The sequence below is a fragment of the Crotalus tigris genome, unplaced genomic scaffold (assembly GCF_016545835.1).
Source record: "Crotalus tigris isolate CLP2741 ecotype Arizona unplaced genomic scaffold, ASM1654583v1 scf7180000018105.1476442, whole genome shotgun sequence".
NCBI classification, from domain to species: domain Eukaryota; kingdom Metazoa; phylum Chordata; class Lepidosauria; order Squamata; family Viperidae; genus Crotalus; species Crotalus tigris.
The window spans coordinates 718020-741354 of NW_024096826.1; the positions used below are offsets into that span (position 1 = coordinate 718020).

At 38.6% G+C, this 23335-nt stretch overlaps 1 protein-coding gene across 3 annotated transcripts in view; it reads left to right on the forward strand.

The window, feature by feature from the left end:
• The first annotated feature begins 224 nt into the window (after nucleotides 1–224).
• Nucleotides 225–23335, forward strand: part of PLCL1 (phospholipase C like 1 (inactive)) — a 212195-nt gene continuing 189084 nt past the window's right edge. For 2 of the 3 annotated variants that reach the window (XM_039347996.1, XM_039347997.1), the window contains exon 1: nucleotides 225–1084. In XM_039347996.1, coding sequence (XP_039203930.1) covers nucleotides 827–1084 — 258 coding nt within the window. In that variant the 5' untranslated portion in view covers nucleotides 225–826. Of the gene's footprint in view, nucleotides 1085–1106; nucleotides 1415–23335 lie in introns of those variants that run through there. The other variant, XM_039347998.1, reaches the window with a different exon arrangement.

Here is a 23335-nt window from a genome sequence, read left to right on the forward strand (position 1 = left end):
ATAAAGCCATTGTAAATGCGAGCTCAACTACTGAGACCCGCTCTCCATGAAGAACACGTTCCTCTTTCTCTTTCAATGTACACCAGCGCCCGTGCGCGCGCACGATATGCCTTGGCCACGCCCCACGAGACAACGATAGGCTGTGCTGGCTCCGGTCAAAACGCTTCTCCTGCGATTATTGGCCCTGGCTGACGTCTATCAGTCTCGTCTGTCAAAACCAGTCAGGCTCTGTCACAGGCGAGAAGAGTAAGAACGGCTGCACTTCCTGCTGGTTGGCGGGCTTCGCCTTGCTCGGAGCGTCTTCCTTGGCGCGTACTTGAGATGAGCGCGTCTCTCTCTTCCTCTCTTTGCCTACTTACCTACCTACCTACGTACCTATATATATAGCCTCTTTGTCTATCTATAGCTATCTCATATATATATGTATATATGTGTGTGTGTGTATATAATTATATATGAGATGCGCGTATTAATCTCAGACGGCAAGAAAGAGAGTCTCCGTTTGGATGGGCGTGTGAGGGGAATGGCTGTTGCTTTGTAATTCTCTGCAGCTGGAAAACTCCTTCATTGTCCAAGTTTAGCGCCTTCCTGCCCCTCCCCTGCCACTGCCGCTCTCATACAGCCGCGCATGGACACCTAGCCTTGGGGCTAACCGAGCCAGCCAGGGATTTTGAACCGCGCGACCCCAATGACTCTTCGGGAGAAACTTGGTGGGTCCGCTGCTCTGCAGTGAAAGAGATCTGACTCTCGGGGCTCTTCTCGCCGCTCCTTTTGTCGAAGTGGCCTCCGCCAAGTTGAGACGCCGCTTTGTGGAGCGGGACCCGCCATGGCCCAAGGCTCGGGGAGTCGAGAACCTCCGTCCGTGATTGCTCCCAAGGGCGAGGAAGACGCGGAGATGTCTTCGGAGCCCGGAGCCTTTGAGATGTCCGCGGCGTCTCTAGGGAAGAGAAGGGAACGGAGGAGCGGAGTCTTGCTAACCGGGGCCGCCACCGCCGAGCGCATTCCCAGCACCCTGGCAACAGACTCGGACCTCGGGCTTCTGGAAGCGGCCCGGGCGACCCCTCGGAGGAGCAGTATTATCAAGGTACATAAAGATGGCTTTGCCTTGCATTAGGTGCCGGGATCCGGGGACGCGCCCAGTGCTGCCTCGACCAGGGCAAAGGTAGCAGCTGGCCGATCCGGCAGCCAGGAGATGCCCGCTGGGCGCTTTCCTCCACCACAGTGGGAAACAGATCGGGTCGCGGAGCCCCGGAGGGTATCTTCGCCTTGGAAACAAGCACCAGGGGAATGAGGGCGGTGGGTGGGAAAGGAAGGAAGGAGCGACAAACGGCGAAGCTGAGGCTGCGTTGTTGTTCTGCGGGAGCGGTGCGGCTGCTCACCGAGAAGGTCACACTGGGAGTTTATTTCAAGCCAGGTGGGAGATTTGAGGAATGGACGTTGAAACGATGCCGGCTAGAAGCCTCTCAGGCGGCAGCAGCTGTTTTAAGTTTGCATTTGATAATCAGCACGCTTTGGGAGGTGCTGTGTAGAGGAAGGAGAATCAGCGGTAGTTTCATTTCGAAGAGAGGATGGGCGGATGGGGGGAAGGGAAGAGGAACTATCCTAGATGAACCTCTTCACCTCTTTTTTCTCCAATGGCTTCTGATAGAGAGATGAGCGTAGGCTCCGTTCACTTTGCTTCCAATAAAATTATATGGTTTTTTTTTTTTTTTAAAGGAATCTGCCCATGAAACAGAGTTCATATCCCTTTCAGTACTGCGGGTCTGTTTGATTTCCAGGATTTCCCAGTTACAACCAGCTTCTCCAAATAAATATCATTCAGATGTGTTGGATTTTAATTTCCAGCATTTCCAATGAACACCCATTGGTTGGAGGACTGGGCATTCTGGGCTTGCAATCCCACATGTCCGTCATCAGATTAATTGGGATGGTGGGGTGTTTTTTTGGGGGAAAATTTCTAGATCAGATCTTGAATGTAAGGTGATTGATCTCTAATTACGACAGTGTGTGTGTTAAATGGCTTTTTAAGTGCTTTGCATAATAACAGCTGGAAAAAGTAAATGGGTGAATGAGAGGAGAATTCTGTGGAGTAAAAGTTTTAAGTTTGCTTTAAGTTTATTATGGTTCTTGCCTGTATTTTTCTGTGGCATGTTGTGCTCTTTATTAGTGCTTTAAATATCTGGAGGATACTATAGGTCACATTAAGCTAGTCTGTCTAAGGAAACAACAATTACTCCAAATCCTGCATTCATCCATTTGTATGATGATGTCCTTTTATTATTGTCTTAAAATATTAAGAACATCTGGTGCACACATTGTGTTTATAACTTTCTTTAAAACCTTTTTTTTAACTTAAAAGTAGATTTAAGCTTAATTTATCATTACAGAATCAAGTAGACTGATATCAGAGTTGCTCTACCAGTAGTAGATACATCTATAATCATTACTGGTGTTGCAGAAAAACTAAATGATGACCAGTATGGGGATGATGAAGCACAAGAATCCTAGTTAAATATAGAGAACTATAATAGTTAAAAAAAACCAAAATAGATATACATGTGTGAAGGATTGTAGGTAATGAGGAGGCAGAAACAGGCAGCAGTAAAACCATTTGTGTCCGCTGCAATAACCTGGACATACATTCAAAATGCACCCATTTTTCATTAGTATTCCATTGCAATTAACCACCAACTCTTTAGTGAAATCAATTGCCTCACAAAATCTGTATCAGTTAAGATTAACGTGTTATTTTTAAAATTATGTATTAAAGGTTTTATTTATTGATTGAAGTATATTGAAATATTTGTTTCAGTAAAATCACTGGAGCAGTTATGTTGAGAGAAAATGACACCACTTAAAAAGGGGGAAATTGGCTGTTATAAATGCAGTTACAAATACAAAATCTTAAAAAAAACAATGTACAAGTTATTTTTAAGACCAGTTTAGAAATGCTGAGGAATTTCCTTTAATCATTTACAACAGAAGATTTTAAAAATAAACTTTTTAGAATATTGAATTCAGTTTTTTTATATCTATTCAATTTCTCTGCTATATAAAAATAGGGTGGTTGTTTCATAAGAGTTTTAGAAAGGTCTTTGTACGTTTTTGCTTTTTTTCTGAAAAATAATTTGAATCAAGGGATAGTGAATGAAATATTAGGGAGATTCTAAATGGTCAAAGTTGCAATCCTATGTACAGTAACTTGAAAGCAAGTGGTTAAAAGGCTATGGTGAATTTAGCATAGTAAGGATTTCACATGGTAAGGATTACCATGACGCCTGGTTCTAAAACACATTATTAATCAAACAGCTTGGAATAAAAATATCCTAAAAGTTTTCCTTGAAAACCAGTAATGATTGATGTGTTTCTAAAACAACTGAATTTAAATTGAGATAGACCAATACTGCCCTACCAGACAATGTAATAGCAGTTATTGATCAATCAAATATTGATCTTCCTGCTCTGTTCGACTCTCATATATGTAAGCAGTCCTTCAGATAGCATGGATCAAACCAATTTAGAAGTTAAAGACCAAACCTAGTCCCTTGAATTGAATGTAAATTCTGCAGCATAATCCAAATACTCAAAATACTCTGTACAGAATAGGTGCAATATAGTATAAAATAGCTTAACTCCTTAAGCAGTTTTGCTGCTACGTATTCTGTCACTGTATATACTTGCAGTTTTGAACCCTGTCTAAAGATAGCCGCTTTTACCCAGCATTATTATAAGGCAGAGTTCCTCAACCTTTTCGGCTTTGCGGACTGGCGGAGGTGAGGGAGAGGAGATGGTTCTTCATGAGTGTCAGGCACGTGTGAATGTGCAGCTCCATTTGCACGTGTGCCTGCCACTCATGCAAATGGAGCGCGCATATGTGTGCACATCCACTGTTTGCGTAAGTGGGGATGCACGCGCACACGTGCTCGCCTTCCACTTCCATGCCCTGGTTCCAAATAGCTAAGACCTGGAGATGGGCCACGGCCTGGGGCTGGGGACCTGTTGTAAGATGTGCAGAGTCTCTGTATCAGTGAGATGGATAGAGAAGAATAGGATGTTATGTGGCAGGAGAACCGACTACAGCACTGTCCAACAAACAGTGTTGCCTGAACACTAAGGCTAAAGTCTCGAGGAACAATATTATCAGGAAACTACACACAGGGAGCTCAACCATCTAGGTTGCGCACATCAGCTTCGGCCTTGAGTGTCTTTGCAGCAGAGTGTACTGCTCCAGTGTGGGGTGCATCTGCACAAGCGAAACAAGTTGATATCACCGTGAGTGAAACAGTAAGTGACAGGATGTCTCAAACCTACATGAATTAAGAAAATATATCCTATTGCTGGCACTGCCTCACCTAAGATCAGGAGAGAAGTAGCAGCGGATGCCAAGCAAACTAAGCAAAAGAATGATCTTCAACATCCTCTGAACAGACATAAGTTCGAAGCCCATAGCCTCAGATCTAGGAACAACTTTATGGCAAGAACAAATATTCTTAAGGGTATGCAAGAACAAAATCAAATTAAAAGATGGAGGAAAGAGACCATCGAGCAAGGAATAACATTAAAGGAGGATCTGGCTGAAGGATCTGACCTCACTTATATTACTTGGAGGACCCAGAATAGGTTGAGAATTGGAGTGCCAATATGCTGAAGTGGAGGCTCTTAGCAGATAATAATATGCTATGTGAATGTGGAGAGACGTAGAACCCGGCCCATCTGCTGGTATGTCAGCTACTATCAGAAACATGTACCGATAATGACTTATTTTGGCCAATGACAGTGCCAAGAAGGTGGCTTCATTCTGGCAATTTAAAATTTGATCTAGACATGGAAGGAGAAGTGAGATGACTGGCATAAAAATCTATCCAATACATAATATTAAAAAAAGACTTCTACATGATATTAGGAGTTGTTCCATCTATTATTCCATATGAGCTAAAAGATGCTGGTGAAACTAATGTTATAGATCAATGGTTCTCAACCTTTTTAATGCCGCGACCCCCAACCGGTCATAAGTCGAGGACTACTCAACCGGTCGTAAGTCAAGGACTACTCAACTGGTGCAGCACCGTTTGCAGAATGGGACTTTTTGCGGGCTCAGCAGGGCAGAGACAGCCTGGACAATTCCTATCGGCTTTTGAAAGCCAATAGAATTAGACTCTATTCAAGAGAGTCTATTCTATTGGCTTTCAAAAGCCAATAGAATAAAAGGGAGTAGCACAGCTAAGGAAAAGGGAAAAAAATGGCGGACTGCGTTGTTTGGCGACCCCCGTGAAATGGTCGTTCGACCCCAAATGGGGTCCTGACCCACAGGTTGAGAACCACTGTTATAGATGGAATGGTTATGGCTTCTGGATGCTGATTCATTTCCTACTTCAGTGCAATTTACATTCTTTCTTGGAACTAACCTAACACTTCGATGTGGGTTGAGATGGTGATATAGTCAAAGTTTAAACAAGTTGCTTAGTCCAGTTTAAATCTTTCTAATTAGTCCATTCTGATCCTCTTCTTCATGACTAACCAGTTCTGCATGGTTTCAGTAATATTTTTTTTCCAGTCTCAGAGCTTTTTAATTCTTCCAGTAAACCAACAATCTAGTACACTTTAAATCTGTTTTCTCTGATGCCACATATATTTTGAACCCCTTGCTTCAAACCACTTTTCTTTTCAATGTAGTTCCAAATAAAATTAAGATTTAGTTTGTATAATGCTTGCAAAACAATTAAGGCGTACAGCATTGAAAAGTAGAGATATTATCTTTTCCTCTCTTCTTGTGTCTATCTTCACAACATTCAAACCTCAAATTTGCTTGAAACAGTTCAGCACTATTAAATTTAAAGCATCTTATAGCTCTTTAAAAAAATAATACATTTAGCGTGACAGAAATGTTTGTGACTAGACATACTTGTAGTATTTTTTTAACCCAAGACAGTTTCCTGTTCTTTAGTTCGCCTTGATGTTATTTTCACATATTTGCAGAATTAAAAATAGGTTCCAGCTCTGAGGTTGTGTTCTGGGAATATAAGGCATGAGTTCTTTCTGGCTGCAAGTTTTTTAGAGAAAGAAAGAGAGGTTGTGCATTTCTGGATTTAATATGCTATTACTCCTAATTTAGAGTTGACATTAATAGAGTGGCACAATCATGTGCCAAGATATAACATACTGTATATCTAGTAATCAATATGGCTTAGTTGTCACAGTGTCAGCTTGTTCCAAATGCAAAAGCTGGCAATTTGAGACTAGCTTTGTACTTTTATTTTATGCAATGGCTTTGTGAGGTTTTTTTCAGAATGAACTAATTAACATCTTCTGAGCTCTTGTTGAAAAGGAACAGTCCAAATAGAGTTTTGCATTATTTCTTTTGGAGATGCAGGGCAAACAGTCGCACCTCATCAGAATTTCCTTCTCACTCCTGAGGTTCATATCGATATCCTTCCCAGTCAGTTTGGGGGAGAGATAGTTTTGCCTCTGTACGTTTGCTCCCCTTCCTGTGTGTGAAAACAAAAAAGGTGAGGGAAGAACAAAAATAGACGGGGGAAAAGCACAGACTGAAATATTATATTTCATACAGTCCCATTGGTCAACTGGAGAAAGTCCTGGACATGTCAGAAAGTTTACACAGCATTAAGGAGAGAACATTTGTGGTGCAGCATGTCTGCATTTATGAAGTTTGGGAAGCAGTGTGGGTATTGACTAAGGCTACAACCAGAAGACCTTCAAATTTGGATCGAAATACAATATAGTGATTTACTGAATGAGCTTGATTTCTCAGTTAAGATGCTTCACAAGGTTGTTGTGAGATGTAATCTATCTTTTTCAACCTAGGAATCCTCATAATGATGGCTGGGGAATTTAGGGAATTAAAGTCAAGCAAAGGTGGAGGGCACGAGGTTGGTAAAATCTAGTTAAAAATAGTATCATACAATATGTAATGTTACCATGTATGTCTGCAATTTTTCTGCTTATCCCATATAGTTTTTTTCTCTTGCAATATACTGTTCAATAGGAAACAACATTATATTGCAGGAAAAAGAATATTGAATATGAAAGAACTCCAGTATGTATCAAAATGAAAAACTGCACAAGATTAAATCATTGATTTTATGATTCCTTATGCTTTCCACTAATTGACAAAAGTATAACGGAATATTTCCTATATGAAATTCTTATTAAATAACAAAGGTTTTGACGCTTATTTGAGAATGCTCAAGTGGGCCTTTCTGCATGAAATTATCCCAGGTCCTATATACTGAAGTTCTAAAAAGGTATAATTTCATTCTAATCTAATTTTTGCTTCATTTTAAACTACTCTTTAAAGTCCAATATAGGAAAATCCTCTCTAAGCTAAACAGAATCACTACATGTCCTAGAACAGGGGTCTTCAAACTTGGCCCTTTTATGACTTGTGGACTTCAACTCCCAGAATTCCTCAGCCAGGCACACTGGCTGAGGAATTCTAGGAGTTGAAGTCCACAAGTCATAAAAGGGCCAGGTTTGAAGACGTTTTCTATGTACCACTGCATGACTAATACTCATGCTGATTTCATTTGGAAGACCAGGGCTTTTTTTCTCATAGAACACCCAGAACGGAGTTCTGGCACCTTTTTTGGATGGAACCTTGTAGGGTAGGCAAGGCAATAGCAACAGCTATTATATTGGCTGGTAGGGCAGTATTGGTCTATCTCAATTTAAATTCAGTTGTTTTAGAAACACATGATGTGTGTGAGTTCCGGCACTTTTTTTTTTTTTTTTTTACAAAAAAAGCACTGTGGAAGACAAATCTATGGACTATGTTGAGTTTGATTTAGAAATAACTACCTGCATTTTCTTATCTTGTATTTTGTTCATGTGGTCTTATGGTTCTGATCTTATTTTGGTTTCTAACCTGATGTTGAAACCAGGTAAAGCTAGCCCTTTCTAAACTCTTTTCCCGATGTATCAAACTGTGGAATATCTAGCCTGGGGTTGAGAAAGACTAATCTAAATTTCCTCTATTTTTAATTCTGATTTATGCTTGTTCTGTTAGATTCTTCTCTTCACATTATTTGAATCTTGAATAGTACCTGGCCAAATGATGTATTGATAATAATAATATTTATAATATTATAATATATATAATATATATATTTACAGCAGATTGCAAACTAATAAAGAAAATACTATAAGAATGCCTTTTTGGGACTATACTAAAGTGCACTGCAGGAAAGAGTTGAGTGCTTTCCCTGAAGGAGAAACTCTTCATGAATTCTGAGTATGTCAAGGAATAGGTCTGCCTTCATCTAGTCTATTTTATTCATTGTTTTGCCATTGTTTCTAAATGCAAGGTTTTCTTCCCCCCCCCTTGAATATTTTTTGCTCCATAGTAGATTTATTAATTCATTTATGAAATTTATATGCCCCCCATCTCATACAAGCTGATTCTGGGCAGTGTATAATAAAACCAAAAGTTAAAACAATTAAAAAAACAAATATAAAGAAAAAACTCAAGGTGACAAAACGGAACTCATCAGGTTACTAAACATGGTGCAAGCCAATGCATAGGCTTTCTATTGGCAGAAGATCCCCAGGCTTGCTGCAAAAGCCACTTTTTAAAGGATTTACAAAAAGGTTACATGGTCCATCATCTCAATGGACTGATACTGATATCAAATGATGATATCTTCTATCTGATATCGATCCCATGTGCTCTACCTGTATATGTAGCTTGCTTCATCATTTTTTGCAATTTCTAGGGGTAAGTAGTGCTGATGAACTCAACAAGTTTAAGCACAAGAGGTGTTTAATATTCAGTTACGAATTTTTTATTTTCAAACTACATTCTTCTCTTTTCCAACCTGTATCAGCAGTACTCCAGACAAAACAGCGTTTTATTGTTTTACAATCTGCACCAACTCAGTGGAAGTATGGCCCTATTTGACAACTAGAACGAACGCTGAGAGATAGATGAGAAGAAGGGTCTTTACACTTCTGGGTCTGATTCTTATATGTCATATTGTTAATTAAGTGAATATATGTAAGAGACAGGGAACTTTGTATGTCTCTTTCCCTTGGGCTTCAGATTTTATCAACTTTTCTCTCTTCAAAGTGCAGTTGAGATAGAAAGGAAACTTTTCTGACATTGTGTACCTGTTTATAAATACAACTTTGACTTCAGATAGATTGAATATCTGTTAATAGTCATAGATAGTTAGCTTAAATCTCAATTCTCTATCCAAGACAACTATACTCTTGACTTTCAGCACTTTTTTTTTTAAATAGGAAGCTGTAATGCAATTAGTATTCTTTCAGTTTTGCTGATGTTTGGGGACGTATCCTTTAACAAGGGCTTCTGCTGAATTCAGTGTGTCTAAAAAATTGCCCGTATCAGCAATATTTAATGGTATTTCACTTTTATAAAGAGAAATTTAATGAAGGATTATAATTTTAGATTTATTTTAATATAGAGCTGTTCATTTACTTTCTCAATCTTCAATTAAATTAGATTGGGATAATCCTTAATTAAACTTTCAGAGCAAGAAAAAGCATAGAAAAAACCCACAGGCCTCCCAGGATACTGTTGCAAAGGAATATCACAAAATGGATCTTTCAATTCATTACAGTCAGGAATTTTCCAAAGAAAAGTGGATTTCTACTGTTATCTACAGTTTCTGCAGTTTATAAACCATTGTCACTTCATCCAATCCAGGTCATCATCACCAATTTTATGGTCTTTCCTATGGTTTTCAATGGATAAAGTTTGCATATACTGCCCATACTACAGTACTAAACTTTCCTATAGTTTCCATCTTTCTTGGCACCTCTGCTGCAAATTCAAAGATGAAGGAAATTAAAATTTGCCAAAAGAAGCAAACAGTTCAGGTATTCCCTTCCCTTCTTCTTTCATGCAATACATATCACAGCCCATTTACCTGAGGTGACTTTTTTTCAATATCTTACACTTCTCTGAACCAGAGGTCCCCAACCTTTTGGGCACCAGGGACCGGTTCTGTGGAGAGAGGTTTTTCCGTGGACTGGGGAGTGCATGGTTTTGTGTGCTGCCTGCATCCCACAGATGGGGTTCTGCTTGTTTGTGCAGACTGGTTGCAGGCATGCTGCGGCCCAGTACCAGTCCACGGACCATGGGTTGGGGACCCCTGCCCTAAACAATTGTTATTTCTGTATGCTTCTGGGTATGGAATTGGCATATTGAATTGTTGATAAGAAGAGCTGGATGTTTGCTTAATAATTCTTTGTCCAAAGAAAAGGCGGGGGATACAAAAAGGTAAGACAAAAAAAAAACTATGATTGAGTTCACATGCCTCATTAAACTGAAATGTGGTTTGTTTACTTTTGACTTTATATGTCAATTTAATTCAGCCATTTTTGTTTATGGCTTAATTCTATGTATGAACTCAGTCACTGTAGTTTATTCAGAAAATCAAGATTTAAATGTAATAAGGAGATCTAGCTGTACTCTTTATCCCGCAACATGTTAGAGATCTCAAAATGTTACATTTAGAGAGGAGAATCAGAATTTCAAGAAGGCCAAGTAATACTTTTGAGCTTAGTAAGGACAGGTAGATGGATGGGCAAGAAATGTATATGTGTGAATTAGTTAGATTTATATATTGCTGTCACTTCAGGAGCCTGAAGTACTCTATGAAGCATTCTCTTCTCCTTTTATTTTCCTACAACAAATTTGTCAGGTATGTTGGAATGAAAGAGATGGGCTGTTCAGTTTGCACCTGTTCGGCAGAACCGGTAGCTATTTTTTTGTTGCTCAGACCTAGAACGGACTTCCGGAAGGGGTATCCACACAGAACTGGTTGTTCACATATTTCCCACCACTGGGGCTGTTCCAAAGCTACTTAGTGAGCTTCCACGGCTGAAAATACACTTGGCTTTGGATCTCTCTTATGCTGAACCAACACCTTCATTACTATTTTATATGCCGCTTACACCTCTAGAAGAGATGGGCAGTATACAAGTCTAATAAATAAAATAAAATATTATTTTGAGTAAGCTTTTTTCATTGGGAACTACACTTCTATAAGCAGCATGATTTATTCTTAAATCCATACAGTATTACTGCACATCTGCACAGGCACACATGTAAGTTATTAAACATTCCTTAAAACAATAATCTTAAACAGCGAGATCTCCCTCTTCTGCAGGTGTAATGCTACTGAGATGGTTTGTGTAATGCTGTACGGTTGCATTATAAACACAGATGGTAACATGCTGTATATGAGTTTAAACTTCTCCTATCTTATAACAATAATTCTATGCACTGAAGGATTCCAGCAATTTATTTATAATTTTTATACATATTCATTACTGAAGAAGTCCAAAAAATGATGCCCCAGGTCCCACCCTTCTCACAGATGTCTTCTTTGACATTATTCAGGATCCCTCTGCTCTATTTCACTGTTCGTTTTGTGAATGGCTATGCCAAAAAGCTAACTCTTTGAGAGCTGTTGTACTAAGTGTATATCTGTATTGTCTATTTTCAGAGGATTGTAGTTCAGTGGCAGAAAATGTGCTCTACTCTACTTTCAGTTCCTGGCATCTCCAGGAATAGTCAGGAACTTCTGCCTGAACACCTGTAATGTCTCTGTCATTCAGCACGGACAATACTGAATTAAACACACCGTTGGTCTGTTTAATATAAATCAGTTTTGTATGTATATTTATTTATATTTATATTTATTTATCTCCAGTATTTATCTACTGTCCAAATTAAGCAATTCAAAAGCATAATAAATTAAGATCTCTAACAACCTCCTAAATTCAATAGATTAAAATTAATCTTGAAATTAAAATTATAACACTAAATGCAAGAACACCAATTTCCAAAAATCTTCATTGTTTTTTCTAAAAGCTTTACTAAAGATAAAAATATTCTAGATCCAAGGTAGCTGAAATTAGTCCAGAACAATTTCCTAAGGAAGATTGTTGGCCATCTTTTGGGTATCCTGCTGCTCATTTAAGGATGGAGTTAGGATTACTCTCCTTCTCTGTTAAAGTCCATTTTTCATTTCGAAGGTACTATACCTCACCTAATAAAATTTTGTTATGTGAAATGTGAGAATACATGGCCCAGACATTTGTCTCATGTCCTACAACTGTATTCCCCATTTTTTCACAAGAAAACTTCATTTTTGGAGCAGAGAAAACATTTAAGATTGTCTCCTTCATTGTATGCCAGTAGAGATATCACTATGGTACAGTAATCAAATATACCACTATAAGAAACAACTCTCTCCAGTATTTGCTTAATATCACCATACTCCATTGAGGAAGGCTTTTACATCTTTCTAGTTGTATGTCATACCTTTAAATTTTAGCATATCTCAGAGGAAACTTTGCGACTGTCCAGTGAAACAGAGCTTTTGCCTCTGTGTGGAAAGAACATTGTTCATTAGTGCCCTATCTGGGATGAAATTGGGACGAACACATTGATGATTGACAAACTTGAGAAGTCAATAAAGGTGGATCTCAACTTAAAACAGTTTGTTTAGTGACTGTTCAGTTACAACCGCACAGAAAAAAGTGATTTATGACTGTTTTTCACACTTGTGACCGTTGCAGCATTTCAGTGGTTGTGTGATCAAAATTCAGACACTTGGCAACTGGCTCATAGTTATGACGGTTGCAGTGCTGCAGGGTCATGTGGTCACCTTTTGCAACCTTCTGACAAAATCAATGGGCAAACCAGATTCACTTAACAATGTTGTTATTAATGTAACTATTGCAGTGATTCACTTAACAACTGTGGCAGGAAAATGGGGCAAAATTAACTTAAGAACTGTCTTGCTCAGCAACAAAAAATTTGGGCTCATAAGTTGTGGTCATAAGTTGAGGACTACCTAAACAGAATGATTGAATGGCCTTCTTGTGGCCCTGACTCCATTTATTAACAGTCACTGTTTTGGCTACACTCTCTTTGAACTCAGAAATTACTTTTAAGGTTAAATTGTAGTACTGGTTTAGTTCAACTAAATTTCTTTCTATTTTGCATTCTTTTTATCCATGTCACATTTATTTTTGTCACTATTCTTTCTTTTTATGTCATCCCGGGTTGTTATGAGCTGCAATCAGAATGGTAAATTTATAGCGTGCTTTATATAGATTTAATTTAAATATTTGCAATCGCATTAAAATAGTATATATGCTAGTGTAAAAAGACTTTTGTTTTAGAGTATCTATGGGATTCGTGAAGGCATGCACAGATTTTGAATATGCAAGATTTCCCCATAGAGAATATTAAACACTTCTCTGGTCTCAATAAGCTTTTCATATCTTTTTTTGTAATGGAATAAGAAAGCTGAGGTTGAAATCCAGTTATAACCTTCCAGTAATTGAAGGGGCTCTGCTGAACAAATAAATCCTCCCCCTTTTTTTCATGTCCTCCTCTGATTTGTTTTGGAATATTTACCAATAATCTGAAGCAGATGTAGGAAATATTATGTAGGAAGGGAGAACAAAAGAAAAGAGAGGGAATGAAGTTCTGTTGTACAAAGAGAAGTCCATGTTTTTGGATGCTATTACCCTGTTTTGTTTCAGCTGATGACAAACTAACTTCAGTATGGAATCTACAATCAGTTAAGTTATAAATCAGGTCAGGAAAGGGTTAAAACTAATACATCTGGAAACTAGCATTGTATCAATATTTGTATATCAGCTCAGATATTCCTCAACTTAAAAAATAATGAAGTCCGGAATTTCTGTGATGGTTGTAAGTCGAGGCACCCTTGTGTTTGACCCAGTTTTATTCCCTTTTTTCCTGGTGGTTATAAAAAAAACACAGCCGTCATAAAGCAAGTTAATGCATTCCTGTGGGTGTTTTTTTTTTATGAAAACCAGCTGAAACATCACAAATTACAGTCATGTGATTGGAATGCTGCAACTAGTCATAAAAGTGAGCTGGTTGCCAAGCACCTGTAATGAAGTCATATAACTGTGTGTGTGTGTGTGTGTGTGTGTGTGTGTGTGCGTGCGTGTGTGTGTGTGCGCGCGCGCACATACCACTGTTGAAAACTCCAGAATCAGGTCCTGAATATCTTTGAGGGAGGGTCCATTTTATCTTGCCTTCCCACTTAGCTGTTTCGCTCTCCAAAAATTACTTTTTGTAATGCAGGTTTCATTTTTCTCTTGCAAATTAATTTATTGCTAATGCAAAACCTTTCTTAGAAACTTGTCTTTTTTTCTCTCTCAGCACAGAATTTATTAACTACATAAAGGAGCCTTTTGAAATTTGCTAGGAAGATTAACACTCATTGTACTCATTTGTTATAACAAAGTCTCACAAAATATGGATTTCTAGTTGGTGATGCAGTGTCACTGAGCACGAGAATGAATTTATGATAAAACAAATAAGATCCTTACAAATGCTATACAGGCTGAGTCCTGGTTTATACTGGCAAACGTAGAAATGGATATGACATGCATGGAAATAAAGGTAGATTTTAAGATAGCTAATCTATAATACAGGACAGCCTGAAGAACTGCAGCTTTCTAGATGTTTTTCAATCATCCACTATATGACCCATGATAAAGAATGTTGAGAGTTATATCTCATCAACACTTGGAATCCTTCGATTATAACCTGGGATAGCCTGGTTTCTCACAAGCCAAAGGTGGGAGAATGTATAGCTTCAAAACTAAGTACTGTATATTAATATATGTTTTAATATGTACATTGTCTCTTGATTTGGATTTTCCAATTTACCCATATAAACTTTTATTATATATTTGCTGCACTAAGTGATATGTACAAAATATGTTGATCCTAGTATATGACTAAAATTTAATACGTATTTTGTTGTTTTTGTACACTTTGTAATTTCCTGCCCAGAGGTGTGTTAATTTGATTGGCATTACAGGGATTAGATGATTAAAGCTGCTGTCCCATCCCATTAAACTGGATTTGAGCTCCAGGGATTAATTCCAGGTAGAAATGTGTAAGATTATATTTTAAAATGAAATTTTTTACAGCCCTCTCAAACTTCAGCTACATCCTCGTCTCTCTGCCAACACACTATGGAAACTTAGGTTATTGGTGATGGTGAGGATTGGATCAGACCCAATGTGATAAATGGATGTGATTTGCATTGCAGCGATCTACAGTATCCATATGCCACTAAATTCTCCTGTATGTTTATCTATTTATATGTGTATCTATTTCAATGGTGCATTACATATAGCGCAACAATTTTTGAATTAAACATTTTGGGTTGGCTTGGGTAGAAAGGGAGGTACAATGGAGCAAAAAAGGTGCAGCAAGTGTCAGGGTAGGTACACGGGGATGTGCAAATGGTAGGTGAGTAAATATCTCTGAAAGGATGGCCCAATAGATCATGGGTATTAATATGAATTAAAAAAAACCTGTTTACTCTAGCTGTACAAAATGTTAGAGGTTGGGAGAGAGTTAATTTTGCATAATGTAATGCTATGACTTTAATTATATAAATTCTGGTATTATTTTTGCTGCAATGTTCTAGTATTTCCCCTGCCGTTTCTAAACAAAATGCTCCCCAGCCAGCCTGTACTATATTCAATCATATGTGCTTTAGTATTCCCTTGATTAAAATGACAGTTCAGCTAATGGAATACAATCACTTTCCCCTATGAGTTTATTCGGTGCCAATAACCTTGATTTTTGCAGAACAGTGAAAACCCGTGAATTATAGCTGACATGTTCTTTTTCTCATAACGCTTGAAAAGACTCTTGTTCTCTTTATTTTTCAGAATTACTGCATTAAGCCATACATTTGGTATAATATTAGTTATTGTCCAGTGGTGTGAGCAAGATAGTGGTTAAGGCACCAGCCTAGAAAGTCGGATACCATAACTTCTAGTCCTGCCTTAGCCATGAAAGCCAGCTGGATGACTTTGGGTGGGTTATTCTCTCTCAGCCCAACCCAGTTCACAGGACTGTTGTTGTGGAAGAAATAGGAGGAAGAAACTGTGATGGTTGTGGTCAATCATTTGATTTATTTGTAAAAATAATAAAGGAGGAATACAAATAAATAAAATATTATGTGTGACTATTAGAGGGCATTCATATTACCTAGTGAGACATGGAGTAGAGCTGAAGAATAAAGATCGTATTCCTTACTTGCATATAATCTGCATATATAAATAGGAATAATTTGTGCACATATACAGTTAGCAAATGAGACTATAAATTGACTGAAAAAAAGATAAGTTGGGATTCATACACCTATATGACAAATTTGCTAGGCTTTTCAAGGAGCATTCATATCTCATCTGGCTATAGAGAGCTTTAGTGAACCATACGGATATAGAGGTGCTAGATATTGTCTGGTTCAGTTATTATCAGATACCTTTCAGTTCTTACCTGAGGGTGTAGATAAGTGGCTCTCAGGTATAGTATAGGGGGTACCTTGCTCAACAGTAGTAACTGTGAGAGGGATCTCGGAGTCCTAGTGGACAATCACTTAAATAGGAGCCAGCAGTGTGCTGCAGCTGCCAAAAAAGCCAACACAGTGCTGGGCTGCATTAACAGAGGGATCGAATCAAGATCATGTGAAGTATTAATACCACTTTACAATGCCTTGGTAAGGCCACACTTGGAATACTGCATCCAGTTTTGGTCACCACCATGTAAAAAAGAGGTTGAGACTCTAGAACAGTGGTTCTCAACCTTTTTAATGCCGCGACCCCCAACCGGTCGTAAATCGAGGACTACTCAACCGGTCGTAAGTCGAGGACTACTCAACTGGTGCGGCACCGTTTGCAGAATAGGACTTTTGGCGGGCTCAGCAGGGCAGAGACAGCCTGGACAATTCCTATTGGCTTTTGAAAGCCAATAGAATTAGAATCTATTCAAGAGAGTCTATTCTATTGGCTTTCAAAAGCCAATAGAATAAAAGGGAGTAGCACAGCTAAGGAAAAGGAGAAAAAATGGCGGACTGTGTTGTTTGGCGACCCCCGTGAAATGGTCATTCGACCCCAAATGGGGTCCCGACCCACAGGTTGAGAACCACTGCTCTAGAAAGAGTACAGAGAAGAGTAACAAAGATGATTAGGGGACTGGAGGCTAAAACATATAAGGAACGGTTGCTGGAATTGGGTATGTCTAGTTTAACGAAGAGAAGGACGAGAGGGGACATGATAGCAGTGTTCCAATATCTCAGGGGCTGCCACAAAGAAGAGGGAGTCAAGTTATTCTCCAAGACACCTGAAGGCAGGACAAGAAGCAACGGATGGAAACTGAGCAAGGAGATCAACCTAGAACTAAGGAGAAACTTCCTGATAGTTAGAACAACCTGCCTCCAGAAGCGGTAAATGCTCCAACACTGGAAATTTTTAAGAAGAAACTGGACAACCTGCCTCCAGAAGCGGTAAATGGAACAACCTGCCTCCAGAAGCGGTAAATGCTCCAACACTGGAAATTTTTAAGAAGAAACTGGACAGCCATTTGTCCTAACTGGTATAGGGTTTCCTGCCTGAGCAGTGGGTTGGACTTGATGACTTCCAAGGTCCCTTCCAACTTTATTATTATTATTATTATTGATGTTGTTATTGTTATTATTATGATTATGATCATCGCACAGTCAGCCAGATGTTCAGACTGGATTTGGCATTTTGTCTACCTATCGAGTCCTTACCCAGGACCTGGGATAGGCAGATGTGATGTTTGATGGTATTACAGATATCATCGCAGGATGGAAGCAGTTCCTAGTAAGGCTGCCTTTTGCAATTGACTAATAGCGAATTTGTCAATGCCAATGGTGTTCAAGTGGTGCTCCAGTTGTTTTGGGATTGCACCCAAGGAGCCTATTACTATTGGTACTACCTTGCTTGCTTTTGCACAGTCTTTCTATTTCTATTTGTAGGTCTTTGTATTTTGTTACCTTCTCCAGTTCTTTCTCGACTACTCTGCTGTCTCCAGGCACTGCCACGTCCACTATCCATACTTTTTTGTCTTTCTTATCGACAATTGTTAAGTCTGGGGTGTTACGTTGCAGGTGCTTGTCTGTTTGAATTCCGAAGTCCCAAAGCAGTTTAATTTTATCATTTTCTATGACTTTCTCTATTTTATGATCCCACCAGTTTTTGCTTACAGGCAAATGATATTTTTTGCAGATCTTCCAATGCGCCATTATTGCTACTTTGTCATGCCGCTGCTTGTAGTCAGTCTGTGCAATCTTCTTGCAACAGCTTACCAGGTGGTCCACTGTTTCGTCAGCTTACCAGGCGGCACTTACTGTCTGTTGCTGTCTTCTCAATTTTGACTTTATATGCATTTGTCCTTAAGGCTTGGTCTTGTGCAGCCAGAATTAGTCCCTCAATCTGTTTCTTCAATTTTCCTGCTCTTAGCCGTTGCCAGGTCTTGTTATTATCTGCTTTCCCAGCTATTTTTTTTAATGTATTGGCCATGTAGTGCTTTGTCTTCCCATGCCTCTATTCTGTTCTTCATTTGGTCTTTCTTGTAGGCCAGTTTGGTCTCTCCAGTTGTCAGTAAGCCTTCCTGATATACTAATTTCAGTGCATCTTCATCATTGTTCTTCAGATATTCTTCCAAAGCCATTTTTTCTTCTTCAACCATCTGATGTACTTTAGTATTCCATGCCCACCTATTTGCCTTGGTAGATAAAGTCTGTCAATGTCACTGCGTGGATGAAGGGCATGATTCATTGTCATTATTTTTCTGGTCTTCCTATCCATTGCTTTTAGTTCTGCTTGAGTCCAGTCCACTATTCCAGCTGTGTACCTAATGATTGGAATTGCCCAGGTGTTGATTGCCTTTATGGTATTTCCTCCATTGAGTTTGGACTTTAAGATCTTCTTCACTCTCTTGATGTATACACCTCTAATCTTTTTCTTGACTTCAGTGTGCTTGATGTTGTCAGCTTGAAGGATACCCAAGTATTTGTAGTACTCTTCCTCATCCAGATTCTTAATGTTATTTTCATTGGGCATCTTGATTCCTTCAGTTTTCATTATTTTTCCTTGTTTGATAGTAAGTGTGGCACATTTGTCCAAGCCAAACTCCATTACAATATCTTGGCTATATATACGGACAGTGTTGAGCAGCGATTCTATTTCAGATGATGTTTTTCCATACAGCTTCAGATCATCCATATAAAGGAGGTGGGATAGTCTGGCAGATGTTTTGATGTTTGATAGCCATGTCCTGAGTTATTCAGTATTGTTGACAGAGGAAACAGTGCAATCACAAATAGTAATGGTGACAATGAATCTCCTTGAAATATTCCTCTCTTGATATTAACCTCTCCCAGTCTCTCACCATTGATCTGCAACTGTGTCTTCCATTGTGCCATCGATCTTTGCACAAATTTTCTGATGTTTCTACTGACTCCTGTTTTTTCTAGGCACTTTATTATCCAATCATGTGGCAGAGAGTCAAATGCCTTTTTGTAGTCAATCCATGCCACATTCAGGTTGGTCTTCCTTCTCTTGCAGTTTTCCAAGATCATTTTTTCTATTAGGAGTTGATCTTTTGTTCCTCTGCTATTGGGGTGGTTTCCTTTCTGCTCAGGTGGAAAGAGATTGTTTTCAACTAGATGCTGTTGTACTGCACCAGCTACCACACCAGTTAGTAATTTGAAAGTTGTTGGTAAGCAGGTAATTGGCCTGTAGTTGCCTGGTGTTGCCCCTTTTTCTAGATTTTTCATTATTAGGTAGGCTTTCCCAGTTGTTAGCCACTTTTCAATTTCTCCTCCTTGTAGTATATTGTTGAACTGCTTGGCAATGAGTGGGTGTATAACAGTTAGATGTTTCAACCAAAACCCATGCAGTTCATCTTCACCTGGTGCTGACCAATTTTTGATTTTCTTTGCTCTTTTTTCTACATTTTTGTTGTTATTACTAGTTCTTTCATTTCAACTTCTGTTTTATTTGCATCCACCTCTTTTAACAAGCCGCATCCTTGTTGTATTTCTTTGGGTTGTCCCATATCTGCTTCCAGAACTGCACTGTTTCTTCCTTGTCAGGTACTGACTGATTCCTTGCAGTTTCTCCATTGATGGATTGGTAGAAACATTTCTGATTGGATTGAAATTGGAGGTTCTGCCTATAGTTTGCAATTCGAGCTTCATATCTACTGATTTTCCTGGCTATAGCTGTTATTTGTTGCTTTATTATTTCCAGTGCTTCCTTGATCTTCCTTGTTTCTAAGTGGTATTTCTTGATTAGTATTCTTTGGTCTTCTTGTTCTTCAGCTTCTTTTCTTTCATCTGTTCTAGCTTGCTTGCATGTGATCTTAACTTGCTGATCTTATTTTCTAGTCTAACCTTCCATTTTTGTGGTGCACTGTTTGTTTGTTTTTCTTCTTTGTTGATTTTGCATCCCAGGTATTCAGTTATAACTGCAGCTGTGCTGTACATTAGTTGGTTTGTTTCTTGCAGTGAATTGGTGCTTATACTTGCTATTGCAGTATTTGCATCTTTTAATGCTTGTGCTAGCTGTTTCTTTGAACAAGCTTCAATGCAGGCAGCCTTATTCTGTTGTTTTTGTGCTGTTCTAGATGCTCAGTTATTCTTTGTTTCAATTCTTTTATTTGTTTAGTTAGAGGGTTTTGTTCTTCCTGAGGAAGAGGTGCCTGGTTTCCAAATGAGAACAGTTATATATCTCTGCTGGATTCCTTCACTGCCAACTCCCCTGGTTTGCCTCTACATTCTGAATTACTTCTGGTAAGGCTTTGATTTCTTTGCCCTGGGTAAACCTTTGCAGTTCGTCCAATTCTTTTTCTGTGAATACTTTATTTCGTATTATAAATCGTCATTGATCTGCTAGTCTCTGTTCTGTTATTTCTGATTCTGTGATGTTGTTCTTTCCAGAACTGGTGCATTCGTTTTAGATATCCTCTTCTTGTTGGACTTGATCTGTAGTAACAGATCATTATTTCTTTGTTTTCAATCACTGTGTATCTGCGACTGGTAGACACCTTTTCTTCCAGTAGTTCTGCAGCTGCTGGCCCTGGTTGCTCAGCCAACAGTCCTGAGTCCTGTAACCCATTTTTCAGAAGATATCCAGGAACTCAATATCTAGCGCGGACCTTATTAACCCGGGCGACATCGAGCTGGTATGGCATTCTGAAATTTACGTCTCACCCTATTTTTTATGGGAGAGACACTCTTTGTCTGACTCCTCTGATGAGACCTGTCCAGTATGGTTGAACCTCTGGTATAGCTCTCATCTTCCTCAGAGTACAGAAGCCCCACAACCACTATGATGATGATGATGATTTTTCTACTGTCTGTTTTAAATCAAGCTATTGATTGTTTTTAGAAAATTTCTGTGCCTCCTTGAAAGAACAAGAATAAATTTATTTTAAACTTTTCACTGAATCCAGATGGCATAGGATTTGGGAAGATAGCATTGACTTATCATTTGCCTTCAGGTTAGTGTCAAGTCTTAGCTACTATATAGATATTCCTCAGAATGATCTGTCCCCAATCTGATCCTTCAGGTCATCCAATGATGCATCTATCTTCACTGTAACTGAACCCATCCACCTTGCTGCTGGTTATTCTCTTCTTCTCTTTCCTTCTATCTTTCCAGCATAGAGAAGTCTGTAGAAGGCTAGGTCTTTGCATTGTTGTTATTGTTGTATTATTAAACTTGCCTGCTGCTCAACTCCCAATGGCTTTAGAAAGTTTATAAATAAAAATATGAAAAACAAACAACAATACAACAACAACAATAATAAAAAAGAATAACAAATGGCAAGGATAATAAAAACCAGATTTGAACAAATTGGAGTACAAATAGGCACAATCCAGAGGGGCCTCCTTCATATTTGCCAAGGCCTTGAAGAAGAGTCAGATCTTTGAGATTCATTGAAACACCAGCGGGGGAGGTGGGCACCTGGATCTTGGGCAGCCTCATTCCAGAGAGCTATTCTAGAGAAGGTGCTATTTACAGAGAAGACTTGCTAGACAGATAGATGGCATTGCTTAATGAAAGGGATCAAAAGTACCTCAATCGTACCAGTCAAAGCAGCTGAGCAGATACTATGGGAGATAAGAGATTCCTCAAATAACCATACTGTGTTCAAAGTGATCATTTGTGTTTCATCATTTGCATCTCAAGTGAGAACTCTGGTTTGATTTGTTTGATATCCATTTGTTTGTTTTCTTGGTCTTCTCATACATCTTTCGCAACCCAAAGTTCAAGACTATTCCTTCCATCCTGCTTTTCTAAAATTCAGATTTTATTTCTATATAGAGTCACAGGGAAACCATTGCATGCACAGTTTTGATCTTTGTAGGTATAGACATATCATGGCGTCCAAATATCTTTTCCCAAATCTTCATTTGCTAGTCCACCAAGAGCTAATCTGCATATATTTCTTGACTGCTGATTCCTTCACTATTGATTGTTGATCTTAAAAGGCAAAAGCTGTCTACCACTTCAGTAGCTTCATTGACAATTCTAAAGCTGGTTGTTATTAATTGTTATAATTGTCTTCATATTTAATTATAGTTCTATTTTTTTTCCACTGGGCTCCTTAACTTTTATTGTTAGAGCTTGTAGATTTTTTTTTAATTTTCAGCAAATGGGATAGTGTTATTCACATAGCATGTTGATGTTTCTTCTTCCAATTTTAAAACCACCATTTTAAAACTAGTTTCCATCAACATATATTCAGCATATATGTTAAATAAGGAAAGAATATAAACCTTGTGCCACTATGTTGCCACCTTGGAGCCAATCTGTTTTGCCATGTTCCACACAGACTACAGGAATCTGTAAAGGTTTTAGATAAGAATAATGAGATGTGCCGGAATCCTATTTTTCTAAGCATATTTCATAGTTTGATATGATTGACACAATCCAAGGCCTTTCTACAATAAGTGAAACACATACTAATTTTAGCAACCCACGGTTGCTTTTCAGGGTGAGATGAGTGGCATATAAAGTCAATAAGCATACAAACAAACACATACTGATTTCTGAGGGTATTTCTCAATGCCACAGCATCCCCTTTCTTCAGCAAAGTATTTGGGAGGATAGTTTCAGTTTAACTCGGCCACTTCCAAATGAAATCAGCAATCTAATTCCATTTCATTTGTGGTTTCATCTGAGGTATTGCAATGAAATGTGAACTCTGTTGGAAGATGAGAAGCCTGGTAATGTCTCTTAGCTGCTTTTGATATATTTAAAACATGGTATCTTGCTGTGCTGACTGTATGGGTTAGGGTGATCAGATAATTTCAAACGGGAGATTTTAGAAAATGTACTTTACTTGATCTTATGGCAGTTGAGCTCTATGATCACCAAGCTTTCATCTTGTTCCCAGTGTTTTTTAATGCCTTTATCAAACAATCGAAATCATTTTGGAGCAAATTGTCCTCTATGTGCC